The 27,095-nt window shown below is 35.1% G+C and overlaps 1 protein-coding gene across 2 annotated transcripts; it reads left to right on the top strand.

The window, feature by feature from the left end:
• Positions 1-903: 903 nt before the first annotated feature.
• Positions 904-27,095, top strand: TMF1 (TATA element modulatory factor 1). 2 transcript variants are annotated; one of them, XM_069473787.1, is made up of 17 exons: positions 904-1,216; positions 4,299-5,506; positions 7,389-7,492; positions 8,219-8,345; positions 9,910-10,015; positions 13,460-13,602; positions 13,835-14,001; positions 14,124-14,280; positions 16,881-16,973; positions 18,333-18,489; positions 21,516-21,708; positions 22,587-22,656; positions 22,887-22,979; positions 23,854-23,955; positions 24,249-24,401; positions 26,085-26,210; positions 26,938-27,095. In XM_069473787.1, exons 1-17 carry the CDS (start codon positions 1,075-1,077, stop codon positions 27,079-27,081), a joined length of 3,285 nt encoding a protein of 1,094 aa, XP_069329888.1. In that variant the 5' UTR covers positions 904-1,074; the 3' UTR covers positions 27,082-27,095. The 2 variants fall into 2 exon arrangements, with proteins under 2 accessions (XP_069329888.1, XP_069329887.1); XM_069473786.1 differs by having other exon boundaries at positions 4,299-5,539.

The raw sequence follows: 27,095 nt of genomic DNA, 5'->3' as shown, positions 1-27,095 counted from the left end.
TGCTTCCTAGCTGTCTTATTCCATTTGGACTGCTATAACAGATTACTATTATCTAGGTGGTTATAAACAACAAATGTATTTCTTACAGTTCTAGAGGGTGGGAAGTTCAAGATCAAGGCACCAGCAGATTTGGTGTCTGGTGAGGGCCGCTTTTTTGCTCATAGTTGGTGCCACCTTGCTGTGTTTTCACATGGTGGAAGGGACAAAGAGGTTCTCTTGGACCTCCTTTGTAAGGGCGCCAGTCTTACTCATGAGGACACCATCATCATCTAATCACCTCCTAAAGGCCCAACCTCAATACTGTTGCATTGGGGATTAGTTTTCAACATATAAATTAGGGGGATGGACACAAACACCATAGTATTCACATTAGGTTTGTTTTGACTGGAGCAATGTATGTACCACTATTTTGAGGAGGAGGTTATGCCTTCTGCACCAGGTGTTCCAGAGTTTGGGTGCAATGTCCGTATGAGAGCCCCAGTGTTTCAGGCAAGCCCAAACCAGGCTTTCTGCTTTAGGTCAAGTTAACACAGAACTGATTAAACATTTGAGACAAAGTGCTAAGAGAAAAGCGAAACCCAAACTTCCCTCTGCAATTATTTATCACGTCAACTATTTTCCTGGAAAGCGCACACATAAAACTTGCTTATTCCTCCCGAAGGATTCGGCCTCTGTTAGTAGCCCTGGCTGAAAACTGTTGTAAACGTTAACTGGGTCAAGGTAAACCGTTCCGCGTTCCTCGGTAGCTAACGGCAACCCTGGGCTTCCGGATGTGACGTCAACGTTCGTTTCTCGGGTTCTTCCGTCTATCGACGGAACTCTGGGCTCCCGGATTTGGTTGTTGTGTACGTGGAAGAAGCCAGCGCATGCGCAGGCAGTGCCCTCCGTCTCAGCTGTGCGGGAAGAGCCGAGGGTAGGGTCCCCGGCTCGGGGGAGCCTGTTGGGGTCATGGCCACCCGCTGACAGGGCCAGCCAAGCGGAGAAGGGAGGCGAAGCCGTTCTTCTGCACCTTTCCCCGGGCCTGAGGCCTTCCCGCTTGGTGCTGTTGCTGCCACTGCCGGCTGAGGAGAGGCGATGAGTTGGTTCAACGCCTCCCAGCTCTCCAGCTTCGCTAAGCAGGCCCTGTCCCAGGCGCAGAAGTCCATCGACAGGGTCCTGGACATCCAGGAAGACGAGCCGAGCGCCTGGGCCGAGACCATTCCATACGGAGAGCCGGGTAAGGGAGAGAGGAGCGGGGTCCCTGGGCTCCCGCAGGCTTCTCTTCTCCTGAGGCAAACAGGTTAAGTGTGGTGTAGAAGGGGGATCATTCTTCGCTGAGAGAGTTCCCAGGAAGTGATTTCTCCCTGGCCCCTTCCTAAATGCTGTTTTAGTCTCCAAGTCTGTCTTTGCTGTTTTCCTGAGGGAAAATCCGGCTCCAGGTTCCTCCTTGCCTTTGGCCCTGGGTGCAGGTCCTGCCGACTTCGTGACACGGATTTGATTTGTTGGTCTTGTCCCCAAGCCCTCCCTCAACTCACCTCCCAAACACAACCTTCCTGAACCTGGAATTGCTTCGCGTCTCGGGCACTTTTGGATGTAAGGTCTAAAGTATGTAAATTATCAGGGAAGGAAAGAACAATCGCTAACACTTAATGAGCACTTGTGTGCTTGGTAGTGCATGAGGTGCTTTTTTTATGGCTTTCTTATCTTCAAAACAACTTCTCGAGTTGGGTTGGTTAATATCTGTGTTGTACAGAAGAGAAAAACGCGGCCCAGAATGGCCAAGTAACTCGCTCTAGTTCGCACAGCGGTGAGGTGCAGAATATACTGGAGATGGTACCCGTAGAATCTGTAGCCCAAGCTTTTTGGATTGTATCAAATTTTTATTTCTGAATAGCTAAATCTGTCACATTCTTGAAAGTTTAATCTTTCAGGCGTCTTCAGTTACTTTTGTCTCTTAAGTCTAAGGAACAGTTTAGCATTTTGATGTGTGGGGTAAACATTTGCAGGTTTGGGGAGTGTGACCCTTTTTATGAAAAAGGATGTTGTTCTTGACTCCTCTTCCTCGTTCTAGTTTTGCCTGGGTAAAGAGTCAGGACCTAATTTGAGGTACCTCATTTTAAGATATTTTGATCCATGTGTGTATGTCGCGATCTCATTACTTTTTACAAGATGTTATGTGACCTTGCTGGAGTAACTCGTTTCATATGTACCCCACATTATGAATTGCTAAACTTTAGAGATAGAATATAAGTTTCAAATATAAGAATACTTGTTTTCTGAAACAGGTTATCCAAAATAGACTCAGGTTTTAGTGAAATGCTTTATAAATGTTTATTGATCACCTGCCATGTTTTAGATTACTAAAATGACCATAGTCTTCAGAATGGAGTAATTTAAATGGATGTCAGATAACCTTGGAATTATACAAAGCATTTTCCAAGAGGCAAAACCAATTCCTGTCATTCATTAAAATGGTGGTAAATTAATCAGTAGACAGAATCTTGCTTGTTCATTTGCATCTTTAACACATTAACTGCCATGTGGGTTGTATTTAAGTCATGCTAGTTTTGAGCCCAGGCCTCGTGAAGCATACATAACTCATATCTCTTCACCTTGGGAGCTGCGAGAACTATTTTTCAAGTTGCATATAACTCACAAAAAACAACAAAAAAGAACAAATTTTTCATTAAATTAGAAAGGATCGTTTTGTTTTCGAAGTTTTTTTTTCAACTTTCATAATAAAACACCGTGGCCCCAAGGAAAAAATTTTTTTCTGAGTGTGGCAGTCAATGTATTAATTGTGGTTTTCTCTGTTTTTCATTGTTTTCATATATTGCACAAATGGATGTAAAACTATGTCTCCAAACTGCAGTTTTATATATACTTTTCATACTAATTGCCTTTGAAGTCATATGAAATGACAGACTTTACTATAGAACTTGATAGTTTTTAGGAGCTTTTAGTTACTTGTGCTCTCTCCAACAACTTCTAATTGTACAGGATTTGTGATAATTTTGCTCAGCTACTTTTACTTTTTTTTTTTTTTGAGACAGAGTCTTATTCCATTGCCCTGTGTAGAGTACAGTGGTGTCATCACAGCTCGCTGCAACCTCAAACTCCAGGGCACAAGCGATCCTCCTGCCTCAGCCTCCCGAGTAGCTGGGACTGAAAGGCTCAAGCTACCACACCTGGCTAATTTTTTCTATGATATTCTGTGGTAGAGATGGGATCTCACTCTTGCTCAGGCTGGTCTGGAACTCCTGAGCTCAAGCAATCCGCTGCAGAATGCTAGGATTATAGGTGTGAGCCACCGTGCCTGGCCTCAGCCATTTTTTAATTTATAAAAGAAAAAATTTTTAAAGTAATGCCTTAAATATTTTAGCCAACATACCATTTTTTGTTTATCACCGGGTTTTTAGTAGTAGCTATTTTTATGACTGTTGTGATAATTACCTTTTCCCCCCCAAGAAGATAGTTATTTTCTTCATAGTGTTTTTTAAAAACCCTGATGTCAACTACCTTCTGTATCAAAAAGCAATGGTTCTTTAAAAAATGCATATTTCTCAAATTCCTAATGACCTTCTAATTGTTGACATAATTTGGAATTTAGGAGGAGAACAAAACTTTCTCTTAGAGTGAGTTTGGAGACTGAGACTTGGAGAATGGGCTTGTCTATTAAGAGTATGAAAATGAATTTGTTCTCTAGAACTTACTGTTCTTATTAGTTTAATCTGATCTTTGGAAAAGAACATTTGTCACTGGTATCTTAGGTTCAGTTTTTGAGTGTTGTCCTCTGTCTAGCTCATAACTATTAATATATTTTACTACTGATATTATCAGAATAAAATTAATATGAAACTGATTACATAGGTAGAGCCATTTTGCAGTGACTGCACATGACTTGTAAGTACATATACTGCCTTTTATTGTGAGATGAATCATGTGTATCTTGGACTTACCATGTGTTATAAAACATACACCATTACTTCCTTAATTTCTTGTGGGAGGGAATAACATATTTGCTTCTGGTAGTCCAGGCTAGGTCTAGTCTTTTATCTGTGCTCCTAGTTCCTCTTGGGCAGATCCACTACTTTTCTTATTTAAGGCCCAAAGTTAACCTGGGAGCTAATTAATGATATAGTAAGCAAGTGGTTTAGCTGGTACAAATTACAGATTATATTTCATAGGTTTTTTTTTTCTGAATTTATATTTGTATTGATTTATAATAATGATTGAAATATTAATATATGTGTTCTTTCTTTCTTAATGTATTTTTTTTATATATATATATATATTTTTTTTTTTTTTTTTTGTCAAAGGAATAAGTCCTCCTGTCAACGGAGGATGGGATACTTCAACCTGGGGGTTGAAATCAAACACCAAACCTCAGAGTCCACCAATAGCCTCTCCTAAGGCAATTACAAAGCCAGTTCGGAGGACTGTGGTAGATGAATCTGAAAATTTCTTCAGTGCCTTTCTCTCTCCAGCGGATGTCCAGACCATTCAGAAGAGTCCAGTGGTATCAAAACCTCCAGCTAAATCACAACGGCCAGAAGAAGAAGTAAAAAGTACCTTACAGGAATCCTTGCACACTGGACAGTCAAGAACTACTGAAACAACTGAATCAAAAGTAGAAGACTCGTCTCTGTGTGTAGCAGGGGACACTCTGGCAGCAGATACTCCATCACCTAAAACTGAGGGCAAACATGAAGAATCTGTTAATAAAGAATCTGACATGAAGGTGCCAACTGTACATTTGAAAGTATCTGAAAATGTAGTTAATGTAAAAACAACTATGGAAAGTGTATCTAATGTGTCTACACAGTCTGTCACAGCAGAAACAAAGGACATGGCTTCAGAAGCTAAGGAACAAAAACATGAAGACAGACAGAGCAATACACCTTCTCCTCCTGTTAGTACCTTCTCATCAGGTACTTCTACCACCAGTGATATTGAAGTTTTAGATCATGAAAGTGTAATAAGTGAGAGCTCAGCAAGTTCAAGACAAGAGACGACAGATTCAAAATCAAGTCTTCACTTAATGCAGACATCTTTTCAGCTTCTCTCTGCATCTGCTTGTCCTGAATATAATCGTTTAGATGATTTTCAGAAACTCACTGAGAGTTGTGGCTCATCTGATGCTTTTGAAAGAATAGACTCATTTAGTGTACAGTCATTAGATAGCCGGAGTGTAAGCGAAATAAATTCAGATGATGAATTGTCAGGCAAGGGATATGCTTTAGTGCCAATTATAGTTAATCCTTCAACTCCAAAGGCTAAGGTAGTTGAATCTGTTGAAGGAAAATCTGAAGAAGTGGTAAATGAAACATTAATTATACCCACTGAGGAAGCAGAAATGGAAGAAAGTGGACGAAGTGCAACTCCTGTTAACTGTGAACAGCCTGATATCTTGGTTTCTCCTACACCAATAAATGAAGGACAGACTGTCTTAGACAAGGTGACCGAGCAGTGTGAAGCTGCTGAAAGTCAGCCAGAAGCACTTTCTGAGAAGGAAGATGTTTGCAAGGTAACTCTACAGAATGGAGAGGATTTTTTAGATGTGCTTGTTAGAGAGTAAATCATTTGTTTTAAAAATATTTCCATTCATGCATAATAATCAGTATTGATTTAAAACAGCATTTTGACATTTCAGTATAGCATTAAGAACCTTAAAATTCAACAATTATTGATATTATTTGAAATTTCCCCCAAGGCAGTTATGGTAGAATAAATTGCTATTTCAATATAGCTAAGCATAAAGGTTTCCATGTTACATCTTTATTGCTGAGTCCTTATCACCTTAAACTTCTCTTATGCTATGCTTACTAGTATGTCAATTTGCAAAGGACTGTTTTCTTACGTTAACATGTATCTTCAACTCCTTTGCAGTAGATGTGCTAAAATAAACCTGAATGTTATGGTTTTTCTTTTTTTTTTTCCTCCTCCCTCCCCCATGGTTTTTCTTATATCGGGATTTTTTTGCATATTTACATTATTTGTAGCAAATCTTAAATAAGAATTTAGTTTTTATGTTAGATATTCATGCTTTTGTTATTAAATTTTAATATTTTCATTGATATTATAAGGAGCATACGTCTTCATATTGCTTCAGTTTGTTTTCTCTTTGTGTTATTTTTGATATCTTCTGTTGATAGCTATATCTCATATGAATAAGAAAAGGAAATGTCCAAAGAACAAGGGCATTGCTTAGGAATGGCAAATTGCTTCTACCTAATACATATAAAAGGAAAATGATGTAAAGTCTTTAACTGACAGTAAGTCACAGTTTTAGTTTTTCCTGTGATTTTTAGATATAGAAATTGAGTTGGATCTGGCATCTTTAATAGACTCCTGAGATATAGGATGTCTTGAAGAAATGTCCTGTAAGTGTCGTGTAATGAATTATTTAATATCAAAAAAGTGCCAGATTCTGTTACCTAGTTTTAATATTATTCACGAACAAAATGCCATTCAATATTATTCCAATTAGTAATAGCTAAATACTACAAAATATATGATAGCAATTTGAATTCCTAGAAACCAACACTAATTACTATCAATAAGATATTTTTTAATGCTTTCAATATACTTAAGGTAAGTGATTTCCAAATTAATCTAGACCTAACTGGGTTAGACTTTTGTATTTTGATTCCTAAAGACACCCTTCTTCCCTGTTATATATAAGTTTATCACTACTTTCAGCAGGACCTAAGGAATAAGATATTCTATGCATTAATTTTTATTTAGCTTTATACTGATATATTCTGGAGATTTTAAAATTACATGCCTATGGGTTTTCTAAAATTATGTTTATTTTTGAAATGCAATGTATCATACTAAAAAAAATAATTACATGTTTGGGTTAAAGAATAATAAGGAAAACAGGCACTTGTATATCCACTACCCATCTAAGATATAGAATATTACCAGAGGCTTTGAAGCCCCTTTTTGACTTTTTTTGATTACATCTATCTCCTTTTCCTCTTTTGGTGAATATACAGACTGTTCCATATTTTTGCTGTTAACAAACAAGCTACTCTAAATGTTCTTGTACGTTTTACCTAGTACACTTACATTAGAGTTTTCTTCTCTAAGGTACACTCCAAAGTGGAATATTCTACGTTTGCAGATCTCCAACTAGATACTGCCTAATTGTTTTCCAAAGTCATTTATTTATTTATGTTCCCACCAGCTACATGGTGTACTAGTTTATATTCTCCTACCAGCTTTGTAAGAGTTCTTATTGTTCTGTATCCACTGTGTTCCCAGTATTTTTTAATTATTTTTGTGAAATAGTGCTGTTTTATTTATTGTGGTGATTGGGTTACCTTTACAACTCATCACCTGCATGTAAAAATGGCGTTTTTAAAAATTGAATGTTTTAACTTTTATGTATTCTCCTTATCCAGACAGTTGAATTTCTGAATGAAAAACTGGAGAAAAGGGAGGCTCAGTTATTATCTCTTAGTAAAGAAAAAGCACTTCTAGAAGAAGCTTATGATAACCTGAAAGAGTAAGTATTTTACAAATTTGAATAATTTTGCACATTTTGTGGAGGCCCATATACTTTTTTGTTTTGTTTTGTTTTTTTGAGATAGAATCTTGCTCTGTTGCCCAGGCTAGACTCCCGTGGTGTTGGTCTGGCTCACAGCAACCTCAAACTCCTGGGCTCAAGCCATCCTCCTGCCTCAACCTCCCAAGTAGCTGGGACTACAGGCGCACTCCACCACGCTTGGCTAATTTTTTTCTATTTTTAGTTTCCTGGCTAATTTTTTTCTATATTTAGTAGAAATTGGGTTTTGCTCTTACTGAGGTTGGTCTTGAACTCCTGACCTCAAGCAATTCTCCTGCCTCGGCCTCCCAGAGTGCTAGAATTATAAGTGTGAGCCACCACATCTGGCCCCTACTTTGTTGTTATGTAAGAATATTTTTGAAATTAAAATGTTTAATAATTTACCGTTTATGATTATTGAAAATTGAATAGCATTTCAACTATGACCTTACTTAAAGATTACTTTTCTCCTAAAACTATCTTTACCATATTACCTTTGGCATTGGAGAGAGGTGTTTTGCAAAAACTTAAGACAAAAACTTCCCTTTATTATTAAATAATATTTTGGTATCAGAGATTTAAATATGCATTTAAGGAAAAGTGTGATATTGTAGTTAAAAAGTCATCTTGTTACTTTTGGGATATATAAACACTATCTTCATTCTTAAATATTATTTTAACTTTAAGTGAAATGTTTAGAGTGAAAGAAGAAAGCAGTAGCATTTCTTCCTTGAAAGATGAATTTACCCAAAGAATTGCAGAAGCAGAAAAGAAAGTTCAACTAGCCTGCAAAGAGAGAGATGCTGCTAAAAAGGTAATAGAAATTTAAAATAATATTAATTAAACTCTATAGAGACATAGATTTTTAAGCAGTACATTTATAATATTTTGTATTGGGAAAAATAAGATGGAAAGGATACCATATAGTACATTAACATTTAAATTGTAGATTTTTTTCATATAAATTTATAGATTTTTGATACTTTAAAAATCTTAACAAATATTTGTATAATTTATATATAAGTCCTTGCAAGGTATATAGCAAGAATCATTAGAATAATTTTTATAAATGATAATTCCATCAAAATAAATAATACTTAAATCTAAATGGTACTGTAATAATAAAATATTATTGCTCTTATTATTTTCCAGCCATTTCAGACTTATCATTCATATATACTTCTTTAAGTCAAAGTAATTTTATTTTATTTATTTATTTATTTATTTTGAGACAGAGTCTCACTCTGTTGCTCAGGCTAGGGTGCCGTGGCGTCAGCCTAGCTCACAGCAACCTCAAACTCCTGGGCTCAAGCAGTCCTCCTGCCTCAGCCTCCCAAGTAGCTGGGACTACAGGCATGTGCCACTATGCCCGGCTAATTTTTTTTTAATATATATTTTTAGTTATCCATATAATTTCTTTCTATTTTTAGTAGAGATGGGGTCTTGCTCAAGGTAATTTTAAAATATAAATTTCTAATAGTTATGGAGACATAATGTTGACTTACTCTAATGCAGAATTTCTTAACCTTTATACTATTGACATTTTCGGCGGGATAATTCTGTGTTCTGTGGGACTGTCCTGTGCATTATGGGATGTTTAGTAGCATCCCTGGCCCCTATCCGTGGCATGCCAGTGACACCCTCCTTCTTGCCAGTTGGGGTAGTTGAAAATGTTGCCAGACTTTGCCAAGTGCCCCCTTGGTAGCAGTCACTCCTGGTCCAGAACCATTATTCTAATGCTTCTAATTTGGAACAGTTGCCTATTTCAGAAATTGGAAACAACTAAAGTTAGGAATTATTGCTTGCATTCCAACTATTACTGTTAATAATAACATTGTCTCAGCATTTGGCCTCTCTCAATTAGATTGCCTTCCCCCTTGACCAATGTTAATCGTTAATTTATAATTTTTCTGTGTGTACTCTTACAGAAAAGAAATAGGTCATACACTTCCATCCGTTTGGTTGCTTAAATTAACTGGCTCACTTCAGACAGTGACAATAACCTGAGACTACCTAGGTACCTAACCAATGTACCTCTTCCTATACCTAACTGTACTGTGGTGTTCCAAGTGTAATACTTAACTGTAGAATACATGTGTAGAGATATTGAAGAAGGGTACTGAAAGTTAAATTATTCTCATTTATATTTCCATGTTAAAACCTGCTTACATATCTGAATTTAAATTTCACATGTCATACTTGAAGCTATTTTCTTAGTCTTAGTTAACCAAGGCAATAGGTAAACTGAACAAAACTTACAGATTCTTACCAGGAATGTGATTATGATGGCTTCCTTGGATGGGGGAAAAAAAAACCTGAAAAATATACCTCGAATGAAAATAATTCTTTATGGTATTCACAGATTTTTTTTTTATTAGGAAATAAAAAATGTAAAAGAAGAACTTGCCACTAGATTAAACAGTAGTGAAACTGCAGAGCTTTTGAAAGAGAAAGATGAACAGATCCAGGGGTTAATGGAAGAAGGTATGTAAAGTACTTAGTTGATTATGAAAAATATTGTAAGAATAGGAAAAGTACTTGCCCTCTGACTAGTTGATGTTTCCCAATTAAAACTATTGGAAGCAAGGAAGGTTTGTACTTAAACCATAGAAATGGTAGGTGACAGTTTATGGGAGTAAGATGTAATGAGACAAAGATACATGCACGTAGCTTTTTGCTTCTATGGAAGTTAAAAAAAAGCAACAAAGAAAACAACTTGAAATATAGGCAGAAATTTGTGCAACCATAAGAAAGCTTGTAACAGTGTTAAGAGCCTGTCATTTAAATCAAGATATTTGAAGATTATAATTCTGGGATACATATAATACCTGAATCCCTAGATTTGGTTCTGTATGGTATTATTCTGGTATTCGATAGTGAATTTTTTATTGTATTCATGTTTTAATTTTTAAATTGTTAAGTATTTTTGTCCTTGAAAAGATTTATGGTTAACAGGGTTATAGAAGTTAAAGATCCATCATGAGATAAATCATTACAAATGGATATGGAATTAATTTCTGTATGTAATATCCTAGAGGAGATTTTGAAAAGGGTAGTCAAATGAATTTCTCTTCTTTTTTTTTTTTTTTTTTTGAGACAGAGTTTTGCTGTGTTGCCCAGGCTGCTAATGCCGTGGCATCAGCCTATCTCATATCTCACAGCAACCTCAAACTCCTGGGCTTTAAGTGATCCTCCTTCCTCAGCCTCCTGAGTACCTGGACTACAGGTGTGTGCCAACACGCCTGGCTAATTTTTCCTATTTTTAATACAGACAGGGTCTTGTTTTTGCTCAGGCTGGTCTCCAATTCCTGACCTCAAGCAGTCCTCCTGCCTTCGTCTCCCAGAATGCTAGGGTTACAGGTGTGAACCACCGTATCTGGCCTCTTTCTCTTCTTAATTGAAGTTTTTTTAGTTATAAGAATAATATTTGCTACTTTGCAGGAATTTTTGAAGTTATAGGAAAGTATATGAAGAAAGAAAAAATAGATTAATCCAATATTATAAGAAACTATTAATTTCTTCTAGTTTCTTTTTTATGCATTTTTCAATGGATTTTTCGACACAGTTAAGATCATATATTAATTTGCAATCTTCTCTTCCATCTCCCTATGCCATTAAATGCTTTCTTTATCATTTTTTTTTTTTTTTTTGAGACAGTGTCTCACTCTGTTGCCCGGGCTAGAGTGCCGTCACGTCAGCCTAGCTCACAGCAACCTCAAACTCCTGGGCTCAAGCAATCCTCCTGCCTCAGCCTCCCGAGTAGCTGGGATTATAGGCATGCGCCACCATGCCCGGCTAATTTTTTCTGTGTATCTTTTTAGTTGTCCATATAATTTCTTTCTATTTTTAGTAGAGAGGGAGTCTTGCTGTTGCTCAGGCTGGTCTCGAACTCCTGAGCTCAAACAATCCCCCCGCCTCGGCCTCCCAGAGTGCTAGAATTACAGCTGTGAGCCACTGTGCCAGGCCCTGTTTATCATTATTAATGGCTATATTTAAGTCCATTATACGGGTGTCCATAATTTGTTTTACTATTTTCCTAGTATATTTTATGTCTAAAAATATTATATTACAAATATTGGTGGGATGAACATTTTTGTGCTGAAATCATTGAACTTAAGTGAATTTGCAGAGAAAGTGTAATTTGAGAACAATTGGAAGTAGTCATTTGGAGGAGTTAGCTTTTCCCAACTTTTTCTTTTTCATTTATTCAGCTAATATTTACTGAATTTTTTATGTCAGATACCATGTTTGATAAAATAATAAATATGACATACTCCTTGCTCTTTAGGAGCTTAGTTTAGTAAGAGGGAAATATAGGTACACAGATAATTATAAAACACAATTCTAAGCACTAAAGTAGAAGCATGAAGAACAAATTGATAAAACACATAATTTTTTTTTTTTTTTTTTTTTTTGAGACAGGATCTTGCTCTGTCACCCAGGCTGGCATGCAGTGGCATCATCATAGCTCACTGCAACCTCCAACACCTGGGCTCAGGCTCAAGCTATCCTCTTGCCTCAGCCTCACAAGTACCTAAAACTATAGGCATGTGCCTCCATGCCCATCTAATTTTTTTATTTTTTGTAGAGACAGGGTCTTGCTAGGTTGCTCAGGCTGATCTTGAACTTCTGGCCTCAAGTGATCCTCCCCTGCCTTGGCCTTTCAAAGTGTTAGGATTGCAGATGTGAGCCACCGTACCTGGCCAAATAATTATTACTACCTCAAGATATCTTGAAGTCATTAACTGCCTTGTGTTACAATATTAGAGACTGAAAGGAAGGCTAAAGTGTATGGTTTTGTAATTTTAAAAAATTATTTAAAATATTAATATCAAAATATCACTCTTTGGAATTTAGTAATTTAGTCATGGGGTGGGCTAATGTTTTCTTTTGCATAATGAACCTCCTTATAGAGAAAACAGAATGATTTCACAAAGGAGTATTTGCATATTGTTTCCATTTCCCCCAAGAGTATTTTTAAAACTTACAGCTGAAGAGCTAAAAAACTCAAAGCTAAAAGCATACTATAGTTAATACCTGATTACTTCATTATCTAGACTCATGAAATGTTAACATCTTGCCACACCTCTTCCATATTTTTCTACACACAAATACTCTACCCTTTTGCCAAACCATTTGAAAGTACATTATAAAAACCATAACATTTCACTCCTAAATTCTTTAGTCTACATCACTCAAGGGCAAGTACATTTTCCTTCACAAGTACATAATTATTATACCCAAGAAAGTCAGCTTTAATTCATAAGTGTAATCTAGCATATATTTCATTTATCTCAGTTGTCTCAGAAAAATGTCCTTTATAGTTAGTCGTTTATCCTGCCCCAGGATCTAGAGTTTGCCCATTGCATTTGGCTTTTATGTCTCTTTAGCCTTCCACGGCTCTAGCATAGTTTTCTCTTCTCATGACGTTGAAGACTCTGTGAAGTCCAGGGCAGTTGTCCTACAGATTGCCCCATTTTAGAATTTGTCACTTTGTTCATGCTTAGACTCAGATCAAATTTCTAGTAGGAAATATCATAGGTGATACTGTACTTCTACATCACTACATCACATCAGTAGGCATGTAACAACATTTGGTACCACATTGGTGATGCCAAAACTGAATGCTTGGTTAAGGTGGTGACTGCCAGATTTTTCATTGTAAAAGCACATTTTTCCCTTTTAATTGATAAGTAATATATGGGAGTGATTCTTTAAGACCATGTCAATATCCTATTCCCTAATATCCTGTCACACACTTTATAATTTTAACATTTATTGATGATTCTTGTCCAAATCATTTGTTACATTAGGGATCACAAAATTGTGATTTTGAAAAAATTTTATGTCACTGGTTAGATAAAACATTCTATTCAGATTTTTAGGGAATTGTTATCATTTGAATTTATGCATTTTTACCATCACCAGGAGAAAAACTTTCAAAACAGCAGCTGCATAATTCTAACATCATTAAGAAATTAAGAGCTAAAGACAAAGAAAATGAAAATATTATTACAAAGCTGAACAAAAAAGTTAAAGAGCTAGAGGAGGAGTTGCAACATTTAAAACAGGTGAATACAAATCATTATTCTTTACATATATATTGTTATTAACTTCCCATATGAAGAGTTGGCCATGGTTTATGGAGCATTTGAAATGATTTAATGGGATGTATCATGTGAGAAGAATTTTTTAAATAATGTAATAGATGAATAAGATTTTTCTTATAGTTTCTTGGAATATAATTATTTGCCATGGTATTATTTATTGAAAAATACTTTTGTCTGTTTATATAACGTATAGGTCCTTGATGGCAAAGAAGAGGTTGAAAAACAACATAGAGAAAATATTAAAAAACTAAATTCTGTGGTAGGACGCCAAGAAAAGGATCTTGGCAAACTTCAAGTAGACATGGATGAACTTGAAGAAAAGAACCGAAGTATTCAGGCTGCCCTGGATAGTGCATACAAGTAAGAAAGTGAACAAATATGCAACCCATTTAGAATGAATTATCAGAGTAGGATGTTGAGGAAATACTTTTTCTATTATCTGATCATTAGCAACATTTATAAACTCAATCTAATTTTTTAAGAGAACTTACTGATCTTCACAAAGCCAATGCTGCGAAGGATAGTGAGGCACAGGAAGCTGCTCTGAGCCGTGAAATGAAAGCTAAAGAAGAACTTTCTGCAGCACTAGAGAAGGCCCAAGAAGAAGCCCGTCAGCAGCAAGAAACATTAGCGATTGAAGTAAGCAATAGATGATGAATTAAAGTAGTCTTTTAAATATTTGTTTATGTTTCTGCAAATTATACAGTTCATTGGCTAGTTTGAATCAAATCTTATGTAGTGGTGTATGTTAGATTTCGAAGCATACTGGATGAAGAGTACTTAATTGTGTGTGGTTTTTTTAAACTATTGTTAAAGTGATACTTACATTATACCAGTATTGCTTAATTTTTTTTGTGTGAGTTTCAGACCTATTTGACAGTATTATGAAAGGTAGAGGGACCCTCTTTTCAGAGAAATGCATATATGCACATAAATATTAGATATAATTTCAAAGAATTCATTTGACTCCTGAGTTCATTTATAACATCTGTGGGAGCACGGACCTCAGATAAAAAAGGAAAAAAAAATTGGCAGGCTTTGTCTTATAAAATCATGAGTTGATGGGACATATGGGTTATTAACACTTTTTTATTATGGACAATGCTGCTATAAATATTCATGTATAAATTGTGTGAACATATATTTTAAATGCTCCTGGATATATATACCCTTGGGTCATGTGATAACTCTATATTTAACTTTTTGAGGAACTGCCAGACTTTTCCATAGCAGCTACATCATTTTACATTCTCACCAGCTACAGATAAGGGTTTCAGGTTCTCCATATTGTTACCAACATTGGTTATTGTCTATTTTTTTAATTATAGCCCTTTTGGTGGGTGGGAAGTAGTAATTGAGTAGGGTGTTAATTTGGACTTTTTAATGATTAATGATATTGAGCATCTTTTCATGTGTTTATTGGCCATTTATATATCTTCTTTGAAAAAATATATTCAAATTTTTTGCCCGTTTTTTAATTGGGCTTTTTTTAATTGTTATTAGAGTTCTTTATATATTCTACATAGTAGACCCTTATCAGATATAGGATTTGTAAATATTTTCTCCCTTTTTGTGAGTTGTCTTTCATGTTCTTGATAGTGTCCTTTGATACACAAAAGTTTTTAATTTTGTTGAAATCTAGCTTATCTGTTTTTTCTTGTTTGTGCTTTGGCATCATAGAAAACATTGTTTACTCCCAGGTTATGTGGATTTTTATCAGTTTCCTTCTAAGAGTTTTTTAGTCTTAGCTCTCACATTTAGATCTTTTGCATGTGGATATCCAGTTGTCCCAGCACCATTTGTTGAAAAAACTATTCTTTTCTCATTGTATCTTATGTACTTTTGATTTAATTTTACATATTAAATATGTTAAATATTTATATGATTCCAAAGTGAGAGCTATTAATATATAACAAAATAAAAATCAGATACTTGCTTTCAACTTGGCCCCTCCCCATCCTCTCTCTTTGCCTGTAGGTAACCATTTTAGTAGTGTTTGGTTTGTCTTTTCAGTGTTTGTATTTGTAAATGCAAGAAAATATTTATATCTTTACATTTACATATTTTTATATATATACACATACACATTTACTTATACACTTATTTATTTGTATATCCATCATCCTTTTTACATAAAAGATAATTTACTACTTATACTGATTTATAAATTGCTTAATTTACTTAGTAAAATATCTGATGATCACTCCATAATAGAACATAGAGCTTTTCTTTTTACATTTTTATACTTTATTATATGAAGTATGTTTACCTATTATTGATATTTGGGTTATTTCCAGTATTTTGCTATTATAAGTCATGCCATGATCCATATATCCCTTGTGTTTCTGCCACTCTATCACTGGGATAGATAAAACATCAACATTTTAAGTTAAAAATACATTAGAACAATAATAAAAATTGGGGGAATGGGAAGTAAAGCATGTATGGGGCTACCGTCCAGAAAACCATCACCTTTTACAAGTACTGTCAGTTTGGTGTATTATCTCCTTATCCTTATCTCCTTGTACATATTTTTTGTAATTGATATCATACATATTATTTTCTAGTTTTTCTATTTAAGATTAAATCATTTTTACATGTTTTATGCATTCATTGTAATTTTTAATGGTTATAATCATATTTTATCAACATTTAGAAATACAGATTACTACTGATAGATATTTAGAATATTCCTGTTTTGTTTTGTTTTTGCTAGTGTGGCTAATACTGTAGGGAGCATCTGTGTGTGTTTACTTCTGTTTCATAGAGTAAATTCCTAGGTCTGGGATGACAAGATGAAAGGATGTGAAAGTTTGATGATTCTTTAAACATGTTGCCATGTTTTCCAAAAAGGCATTGGCAGTTTATAATGTATGCAGTATGTATAAGTGTAGCACCTAGTTTTTATAGCTCACATAGTTCTTGTCACATTCCGCCTTATGTGGCAAACGTTTATGGATGCATTATCTCTTCTCCAATATTGTCTGGTAATGGCTGTGCCATGTACATATTTATATGCTTTTCTTTGCCTAACAGTGCTTTTCTAAGGAAATATTGAATATAGATAAGATTTTGGAATTGTTTGATGAATAGGATGTGTGATAATCACATGTAAAAGCTCATTAGATGGTATAAAGTATTATATGTGAATAGTTGATACAAAACAAAACATGTAGTTCACAGGCAGTTGTAGATAATGCTTTGACATAGTTTGTGTCATCGTATTTCTCCTCTTACAGGTGGGGGACCTTAGGCTGGCACTGCAACGTGCAGAACAAGCAGCTGCCAGAAAAGAGGATTATTTACGCCATGAAATCAGTGAACTTCAGCAGGTACTGTCACAGTTTTCCTAAACACAAATTTAAGAAGTATCTGTTTTTCTAGAAATAAAAAGAAAATGATTTAATGCAATAATGTTCATGGAATTGAGAAGATTACTACCACACTTACCATTTGCCATGTTTTTGTGGCTTCTTTAAATAAAGTCAGAGGGAGCACCTTAAAAATGTTTACAGGAAAATCCCTAATTTTTTTTTTTTTTTTTTGTTGAGACAGAGTCTCACTTTGTTGCCCAGGCTAGAGTGAGTGCCGTGGCGTCAGCTTTAGCTCACAGCAACCTCAGACTCCTGGGCTTAAGCGATCCTACTGCCTCAGCCTCCCGAGTAGCTGGGACTACAGGCATGCGCCACTATGCCCGGCTAATTTTTTCTATATAGATTTTTAGTTGTCCATATAATTTCTTTCTATTTTTAGTAGAGACGGGGTCTCGCTCTTGCTCAGGCTGGTCTCCAACTCCTGACCTCGAGCGATCCACCCGCCTCGGCCTCCCAGAGTGCTGGGATTACAGGCGTGAGCCACCGCGCCCGGCCCCTAATTTTGTTTTATAGAAAATAATTTTATCATGGTAGATGTATTGCATGTTCAGTATTGCTTTTTCATTTTTAGTAGCTAGTTTATTAATAATTATCAGTCTTTGATTACTATGGGACAGATGATCAGTGCCCAGTTTCAGTGCCACTACTTGAATTTTCTATCTGTGAATTTGTGTAGTAAAAGGGAGGGGCAGTACAACTTAGATTGATTTTTCTGTTTTTATAAATAGTTACAAATATTTGGATGAGGAGTTAACAACTTAGAAGTTTCGATGAAGTCTTTTCTTACCTTCAGGTAATTAAAGACTATCTTAGGCCGGGTGTATTGGCTCCTGCCTATAATCCTAACACTCTGGAAGGCCGAGGTGGGAGGATTGCTTGAGCTCAGGAGTTTGAGACCAGCCTGAGCAAGAGTGAGACCCTGTCTCTACTAAAAATAGAAAAATTAGCCAGGCATTGTGGTGTACGCCTGTAGTACCAGCTACTCGGGAGGCTGAGGCAGGAGGATCACTTGAGCCCAGGAGTTTGAGGTTGCTGTGAGCTAGGCTGATGCCACTGCACACTACCCAGGGCAACAGAGTGAGACTCTGTCTTCAAAAAAAAAGACTATCTTAGAAATGCTTGGTAAAGAAGCACTTATTGAGATACCCTTATGCAACTTAGCTCTAACAAAAGGATTAAACAGTTCGAAAAATAGTTTAATAAAAAAGCAAATAACTCTTGGAAAAATAATTTTTTCCAAAAATCTTTCATAAAATTTAGGTTTGCGGGTGTTTTTATTGCTTTCGGTGGTAATGATTTAAGAATTTCATGATTTAGAGACTCCAGGAAGCAGAGAATCGAAACCAAGAACTGAGTCAAAGTGTTTCATCAACAACAAGACCATTGCTTCGACAAATAGAAAATTTGCAAGCAACCCTAGGGTCTCAGACATCGTCATGGGAGAAGTTAGAGAAGAATCTTTCTGACAGGCTTGGTAACTGCTTTAGTTTTTATGCTTGATGCAGAAGCCCTTCCATCTTGTTTATAGAATTAGGATAATGGTATGAAACTGAAATTCGCTTGATCTGATAGTTACATTTTGTGTCTAACATATAGATTTTACCTCTTCTTCTTTTCCAATACCTTAATTGTGACTCTTTCAAACCATTCTTTTTCCCTTACTTAATATGTCAGATACTGGCCAAAATACTTCTATGTCATTCTTTCATTCATTTTTACAGACTGCTGCATTGAGGTTTTCCTTGTCCATTGCTAAATCTGACTCCTTTCTAATTTGTCTGCAATAGCGTGAGAGGTAGAGCTCAGATATGATTCTAGTCACTGGTAGAATTTCAAGAGCAGAGACAGATCTAAGGAGGGTCAAGATTAAACTCTAAAAAAGAGATCCTATGGAGTCTTCAGATTCCATACTCTGCTTCTTGACAGATATGCCCCAGATTGCCCTTCTGTGCTGTTAATAAAAATAAAATTATTGTTCCAAGATGTTTTTCTTTATGCACAGATAGGTAGTGTTTGTTATGCTAGGTACCCCGGAAACTAGCAAATTGATGAAAAATTAATGTGTTCCTTCTACACCTAATCCTAACTATAATTTGAGAGATGACAGTGTAGTGACAAAAACAGACCTGAATGGGGGTCAGGAGACATGGACTTGAGGTGTTGTGTTTTCTTTTGTATCATCGAGCCAAATAGTTTGGAACAAGTCACTTACATTGCTCCAGATGCTTTCTCTGGGCTACTCCTTGTGAATGAGGAGGGATGAACTAGATTAGTGGCTTTTAAGCAGGGCTCTTGGATGCTTGTGGGGCTGTTGTCATGGTGAGAGGGAAGCCGGATAAATAAGGCTCTGGGCTTCTCAGACTGCTTTAGTGAAAATAGGACCTCCTTTTCCTATCATTTTTTATTGGAGTTCTGTGCAAGATTTTGTCTGGAGAAAGATTCGTCTGTTTTAAAAAAATTCATTGAACTAGATGAACCTTCATATATTTTTAAATTATACGTATAAATTTTAGGTCTGTCATTTTTCTATGACAACTCTTTTGAGACCAATGTGGTATGAAATGTGAGACATCTGAAATTAATAACTTCTGAAATGAATATTTATTTAATAATAAATGAAAGCTAGAAGCTGGTATTTTTGTGGTTTTTAGGCTGGAGTCTATGTGCCCTGGGGAATGTGTGGTATTGTGCAGGAATATAGGCAGAGCCTTAGAACACACACACCATAGAATGCTATTAAGAGGAGCATAGATATGCTATGGAGCAGAATGTACAATGTAAAATAAAGGTATTATTATGTCTGTTTCGGTTGGGAAAAACATGAGAATTCTTGCCTTAAATCTGAGAATCTTATCTACTATTTTTTTTAATTGCGATAATTGTAGATTCACATACAGTTTTAAGAAATAATATAGAAAGGTTCCTTGCACACTTCGGCCAATTTCCCCAAATGTTAAAATTTTGCAAAATTAATGTATAATATCACAATCAGGATATTGACATTTGTATAATCTACCAATTTTATTCAGATTTCTCTAGTTTTGTTAGTACTCATTTGGGTGTATATTAGTTCTATATAGAACACCACTCTTGTAGGTTCATATATCCATCACCATAATTAAGATACTGAAAAGTTCCAATACCACGAGAGTGTCTCATGTTGCCCTTTTATAAACACACCTACCACCTTCTTAACCGTCCCACCTCATCCCAAATCCCTCATAACCACGAATCTGTCCTCTATTTCTAAAATTTTGTTATTTCAAAAATGTGAGATAAATAAAATTGTACAATATGTGGCATTTTGGGACTGGGTTTTTTTACTCAGCATAATTCACTGGAGGTTCATACAAATTGTTCTTTGTATCAGTAGGTTAGTCTTTTTATTGTTGAGTTTCATTTCATGGTATGGATATTACCAGTTTTTTAATTCACCTGACAAAGGACGTCTGGGCTGATTCCAGGTTTTGGCTATTACAGATAAAGCTGCTGTGAATATTCACTTACAGGTTTTAGTGTGAACATAAGTTTTTATTTCTTTGGATAAATGCACAAGTGTGCAATTGCTGGGTCGTATGGTAGTTGCATGTTTAGTTTTTTAAAGAAAAGGCCAAACCATTTCCAGAATAGCTGTATGTACAAGAGTAATTTAGTTTCTATATATCCTTGCTAACATTTTGTGTTGTCCCTTTTTTTCTTTTGTTATTCAGACAGATGTGTAGTCGGAACTCATTATGATTTTAATTTGCATTTTTCCTAATAGCTAATGATATTGAACATCATTTCATGTCCTTATTTTCCATTTGTAATCCTCTGTGATGAAATGTCTATTTATGTCTTTTTCCAATTTTCTAACTGAATTGTTTGTATTTTCAATGTTGAGTTTTGAGGGTTCTTTATGTATCCTAAATATTATACTGGTCCTAGATATGTGGTTTGCATTTATTTTCTCCCAGTCTGTAGTGTGCTTTTTCATCCTCTTCACATACAGCAAAAGTTTAAAATTTTAAAGGAGTTTGTTTTGTCAGTTTTTCTTTCTATGGCTTATGCTTTTGCTGTCAAATCCAGGTACTCTTTGCTTAACTACTAGATCCTGAAGATTTTCTCCTATTTTTTTCATAAAAGTTTTATAGTTTTATGTTTTACAGTTAAGTCTATAATGCATTTTAAATTAATTTTCATATATGATGTGATGTTTAGGTTGAGGTTCTTTTTTTTTTTCCTCTATGGATATCCAGTTGCTCCAGGATCACTTGTTATTCCACTACTCTTTTAATATGACTTCACTTTCAAATTAAAATACTTTGGGAAAAGAATGATAAACAGATATAAGTTAAGATCAGTTCATTTTTCTCAGTAGGCATTCTTGCCGTGGGCAATAAGTAGTTATCAGTTTAAGCGTGGCTACTTGTGTCATTAAAAGTTTGAAGTCAGAATCACTTGGTGTCTTGGTCTCTGGGGTATATGTATATGTGATTTTTCTTTCTATTCTACATTCAGGTGAATCCCAGACCTTGTTGGCAGCAGCAGTTGAAAGAGAGCGTGCAGCTACAGAAGAACTCCTTGCCAACAAAATTCAGATGTCTTCTATGGAGTCACAGAATTCTCTCTTAAGACAGGAAAACAGTCGATTTCAGGCCCAGCTAGAATCAGAGAAAAATAAGCTAAGAAAACTGGAGGATGAAAATAATAGGTGAGCATGTTTTTTGAGTGATATTCTTGGTACTTTAAGATATTATAAAGCACTTTTGAAAAGTATGTTGTTGGCTGTTAGCTTCATATCACTGAGAACTAAAAGTAAACACTTTTAGTAATTAAAGTCAGGGTCATTAGTAATAAGGTATTATAACAAAATAGAGCTGGGATTCATTGGACCTAATATGGGTTCTTGAAATTGTGTGGTATGTTTTGTGTGTATTTGCATTTTTCCAGGGAAAGAATTCATACCTCTAACTGGATTTTGAAAGGGGCCTATAACACCACAAAATAGTTTGGAGACCACTCATTGGAATTATTTTTATATTACAAGGGTTTTAGAAGCATTCCAGTCTTTCTAAATTAACGTCTGGGTTCTTGGAAACCACAAGCTGTAAAATCCATCTATCTGAGATTATATTAAGGCCACGATTAGTGTGTTTTTTACCCTGTGAATTCTTCCTTGGAAGTTTTACTTTTTAAAAAAAGCAGTCAAGTAAAAATGATATATAAAGTAAAACATCTGAACTTTTATAAACATTTTTATTTAATACAAAACTCCCTAATAAGCTTTTGCAGAATCTGAGCATATTATAGAATGTTGATAACTCAAAATTATTTTTTATGAAGCCTCTTTTTAAGTGAAATCTTAACCCAGAGCACCAATCAATAAAATGCACAGAAGTAGAGCTTTTTCATGTATAGATTGGCTTCAGAGTGGAACCCAAATGATCTGAAAAACATTATTGAAAAATCACTGATGTTGAGCTGGTAATTAAAATAAAATGTAACTGGAGTTAATAAAGTAATGAATTTGTAATAGTCTGTACTATTACAAATCCTCTTTTTTTGTTTTAATTCCCTCTGGTTTAATAGGTACCAGGTTGAATTAGAAAACCTAAAAGATGAACATGTAAGAACACTTGAAGAGACAAGGAAAGAAAAGGTATTTCTCTTTGTGTTCACTCACCTATAGGGCTTACATTAAGAATAGTTGGGGATGGTGGCAAACAAATGAGATGATGAGGTGAAATGAGTGATGCCACTGCTTTTAGAACTTGATCTTTAGCAGTAAAACAAATAGGAGTTTATACTTTATGTTCCTAACTTTGAGATTGACTTATTATGATGGCATGAATTGGTATCACAGAAATTGTCTATTTCTTTCTTCATTAGACACTGTTGAATAGTCAGTTAGAAATGGAAAGAATGAAAGTTGAACAAGAAAGGAAGAAAGCGATTTTCACTCAAGAAGCAATAAAAGAAAAGGTATTGAATTTTGTTGATGTTTTTGGTTTTGGTATAACCATTTAGTAGATGTTGTGATTAATCATTGATTGTTTTATAATTTTAGCTATGCTTTATAAGTACCATTGTTTGTGCCTAAAATCAATATAGTGATCAACTCCTATAGTATAATCAGTATCCTGCTCAGAATGTACCCAAAGTAATTCAAGTATATCTAAAGAGATCTGTGATTTCTAAGATTTGAATTATAGAACCTCCTGTCCCTTTCTAAATGAATTTTGTGGTCTCTCACTGAAACCAATGTACCTCATTTGGCCCATAGGCACCTTAGGAGTAAAACTGGCTTGTTTACTTTCTTTCTGATTAATGAAGATAATTTTTCTAAAGTCAGTTTCCTATATTTAAAGAATTATAGTATACTTAGAGTTAGCATAATACATTAAAACTACCTATATGTAAATTTAAATTACCTTTTGAGTTTATTTGGAATTAAATACACTAAAAATGAAATGGATAAGCCAGAAACTTTACGGTTTGTAAAACTCATCAGTGATTTTGTATTAAAGAAGTAGGTTTAATCGGTGGTGTATTACATAATATGAAGCAGTTAGTTTAGTTGATATACCTGTATCAACAAAAACATTTTCATTCCATTAAAAAATAACAACGATTGATGTTGTTGCAATACAAATGGGTCCTGTAATGTTTTGGCCAAATCTGTCTGCACTTTTAATTACTAAGTATTACACCTTTCCTAAGGCTTCAAAATCATATCTATAACATTTTATGGGAAAATTAGAATGAATCTTTGTTCTCATTAATTCTGGAAAATTTTCTTGCTTTCTCTCTTTGCTCTTTAATCTGAATAGAATTTTTTTTTTTTTTATTCTCTAAGGAACGCAAGCCATTTTCTGTTTCTAGCACTCCCACCATATCACGCTCGAGTTCAGTAAGTGGAGTTGATATGGCAGGACTACAGACGTCTATTCTGTCTCAGGTGATGTATTAGTTTTTACATGTCCTTAGTTCTTAAATTGAATAATGATAAAGGGAATATGCAGATGGCCGACAGGCTATCACCATGACTTTGCCATTATTGCACAAGCAGTTTATCTGAATATTTGTGGAGAAGTGCTAATTGCAATGGGGAAATATGGATGATTTTCTGCCTTTGAGAAAGTCATAGACATTTTAAGGCAAGAATTGACAGAACCATCTTGTTTGAACCTTATAATGGAACTTAGTCTATGCTAACTGAATAATCGTGTATGCTTTTGTAAATGAACATAGGATGAGTCTCATGATCAGTCATTTGGACCAATGTCTGCATCAGCAAATGGAAACAATCTTTATGATGCTGTAAGGATGGGAGCAGGATCAAGCATTATTGAAAATCTACAGTCTCAGCTAAAGCTAAGGGAAGGAGAAATTACTCATTTACAGGTATTGGAAAAATTAAATGTGGTAGGCCTGTAATCCTAGCACTTTGACATGCTGAGGCAGGAGGATTGCTTGAGGCCAGGAGGTTGAGACCAGCCTGGGCAACATAGCGAGACCCTGTCTCTACAAAAAATTTAAAAAGTTGGCTAGGTGTGATGGTTTGTGCTTATAGTCCTCATTACCTGGGAGGCTGAGGCAGGAGGATGGCTTGGGCCCAGGAGCTCGAGGCTGCAATGAGCTATGATTGTGCCACTATATTCCAGTCTGGGTGACAGAGTGAGACCCTGTCTCTGGGAAAAAAAAAAAATTATATATGCTATAGAAGTAAATGAAAATTTGGGCCCCAATAAATAGCACCCTTCATTTCCACCTTAATTCTGAGCAAATTGAGAAATAAAATGAAATAGTGGCATGTGAAGCCCAAAATGTATCACATATATTAATAATAAAGCATAGCTGGAGAAACCAGCCTAGGGTAAGAGCCAAATGAGCCTGCTAACTGATTGTCAGAATTAGGAAGATGACTTTACTCTGTCACTGGAAATGCTGAGCTGGGACAGGCCTCCCCACCTGTTGCAGCCCAGTTAAGACTTAGAAGCATCCAGGAGCAGAGAATGCCTGCTTTTTTCAGGCAGCTCTTTCCTAACAGAAAAAGGGAAAGTGGCTGAGCTGAGCTGAGCATGCCCATTTTATTCTTACTCGATTTACCACTTAGATGAGTTGCTCCAACTCCCCTAGCAAGGAATGAATAAATGGTGTGTTAGAACTATAACACCCTGCATATAAAAGGAAAAAACATGACTTGTTAATGAAGAATCTCCCCATCTTTTTTGCTTTTTAAAAACTTTATAGAGTGAGAAATGTTAAAATGTTTTATAGGTTGAGTATCCTGAATCTGAAAATCTGAAATCTGAAATGCTGCAAAATCTAAGACTTTGAGTGCCAACATTATGTTCAGAGGAAATGCTCATTGGAGCATTTCGGATTTCTAGATTTGGGATGCTCAACCAGCAAATATATATATAATACAAATATTCCAAAATCTGAAAAAATTTGAAATCCAAAGCACTTTGGTCCTAAGCATTTTGGATAAGGGATACTCAGCCTGTACCTATTTTCAGTGTTAAACTTGGTACACTCAGAAGTAAGTAAAACTTCTTCTATTCCCATTATTATATTAGTGCTATGAAAATATTACTCTATTAAAGAACTTGAATTAGCAAAAAATAGATTAGAATACTCTTAATCATCAGGTATGTTTGCATAGCCCAATATGCTTGAGGGCTCTAATTTCTGTGGTAGTGATGATAGCTTCTATCAATATGACCTATGCAGATGGGGCTACATTAAAAATTTAAAGTAAGTGTGTATTTCTCTGGATTCTTATAACAAATTAGAATAACTGAAATATTAGAGAAAAATATGTAGTTGTATTTTTTTCAAACAAATGATGGTATTTTCTTTAGTTCTTTATCTCTCTGTTTTATAGTAAACCCTGTAAGTGGTATGCCTCTGAGGAAAGTTGGGGCTCTTTTTCTGCCTCTGTTTCTTTTACTTAAGAGAGCTAGCTAAGGGTTGCATTTTGGCATGTCTACTTCTTCAAAAATAACACATTAAATATTTTTATATTGAAGTATTAAACAAGATATGTTTTGATTTAAACTGTTTTCTGGTAATGTTTCTCAGCTAGAAATTGGCAATCTGGAAAAAACTCGATCAATAATGGCTGAAGAGCTAGTTAAATTAACAAATCAAAATGATGAACTTGAAGAGAAAGTGAAGGAGATACCCAAACTTCGAACTCAGCTAAGAGTAAGTATTCTTCACTTATGGATGAGTCCAAGGTATTTTAATCCAGTAACATTAAATGTCATATTTTTAGTTTATGTAAAATGCATGTATGTATGCTTTAGTGATTTTTTTTTAATTAAAGAGTATTGGTATTTGAGCATGGAACTTTAAAAATGAATCTTTTATCTTGAGTGTGTCATTACATATCCAAAGTATTTTTCCCAAGTGTGTTTAGTCCCAGTATAGGAAAAGAATTAGATTTTATTTGGCCAAGTCTCACTTATAACATTTAACTTTGTGTGAACTTAGTAGTATATTGTTGATTGATGTTATATGTATCATCCACAGTTATCATATTTGGATATTAGGAGACACTGTTAAGCCGTAAATGAGAATATATTTTCTTTTGACTTTTCCTGTGGGCCTAATACTTAAACTACAAGGAACCAAAGAGACTGAAATTTCATTGCATGCTTAAATTAATGGGAGAGGAGAGACTAAGCCATACATGGGGAGAATTACAGATTTAGTGCAGCCGTTTGCTAAGATTGACAGCCATCTAGCTTGCTTTTTTAAAGAAAATTCAATTTTTTGCTATTTATTCCAGCATAGAGTTTAATTTTCAAAAGACATGAGTATACACTTTAAATTGTAATGTGTTTACTGTTGATTCATGTATAGTAATATAAATATATTAAAGATGTTCTGTATAGTTATTTTAAACATTGTAAACAAATACATTTTGCAGGATTTGGATCAAAGATACAACACTATTCTGCAGATGTATGGAGAAAAAGCAGAAGAGGCAGAAGAACTTCGATTAGATCTTGAAGATGTAAAAAATATGTATAAGACCCAAATAGATGAGCTTTTAAGACAAAGGCTCAGTTAACTTGTGAAAATTGA

This window comes from Eulemur rufifrons, chromosome 7, assembly GCF_041146395.1.
Source record: "Eulemur rufifrons isolate Redbay chromosome 7, OSU_ERuf_1, whole genome shotgun sequence".
Lineage (NCBI taxonomy): Eukaryota > Metazoa > Chordata > Mammalia > Primates > Lemuridae > Eulemur > Eulemur rufifrons.
The sequence above is the reverse complement of the archived record's forward strand: the minus strand, read 5'-3'. Positions and strand labels throughout refer to the sequence as shown.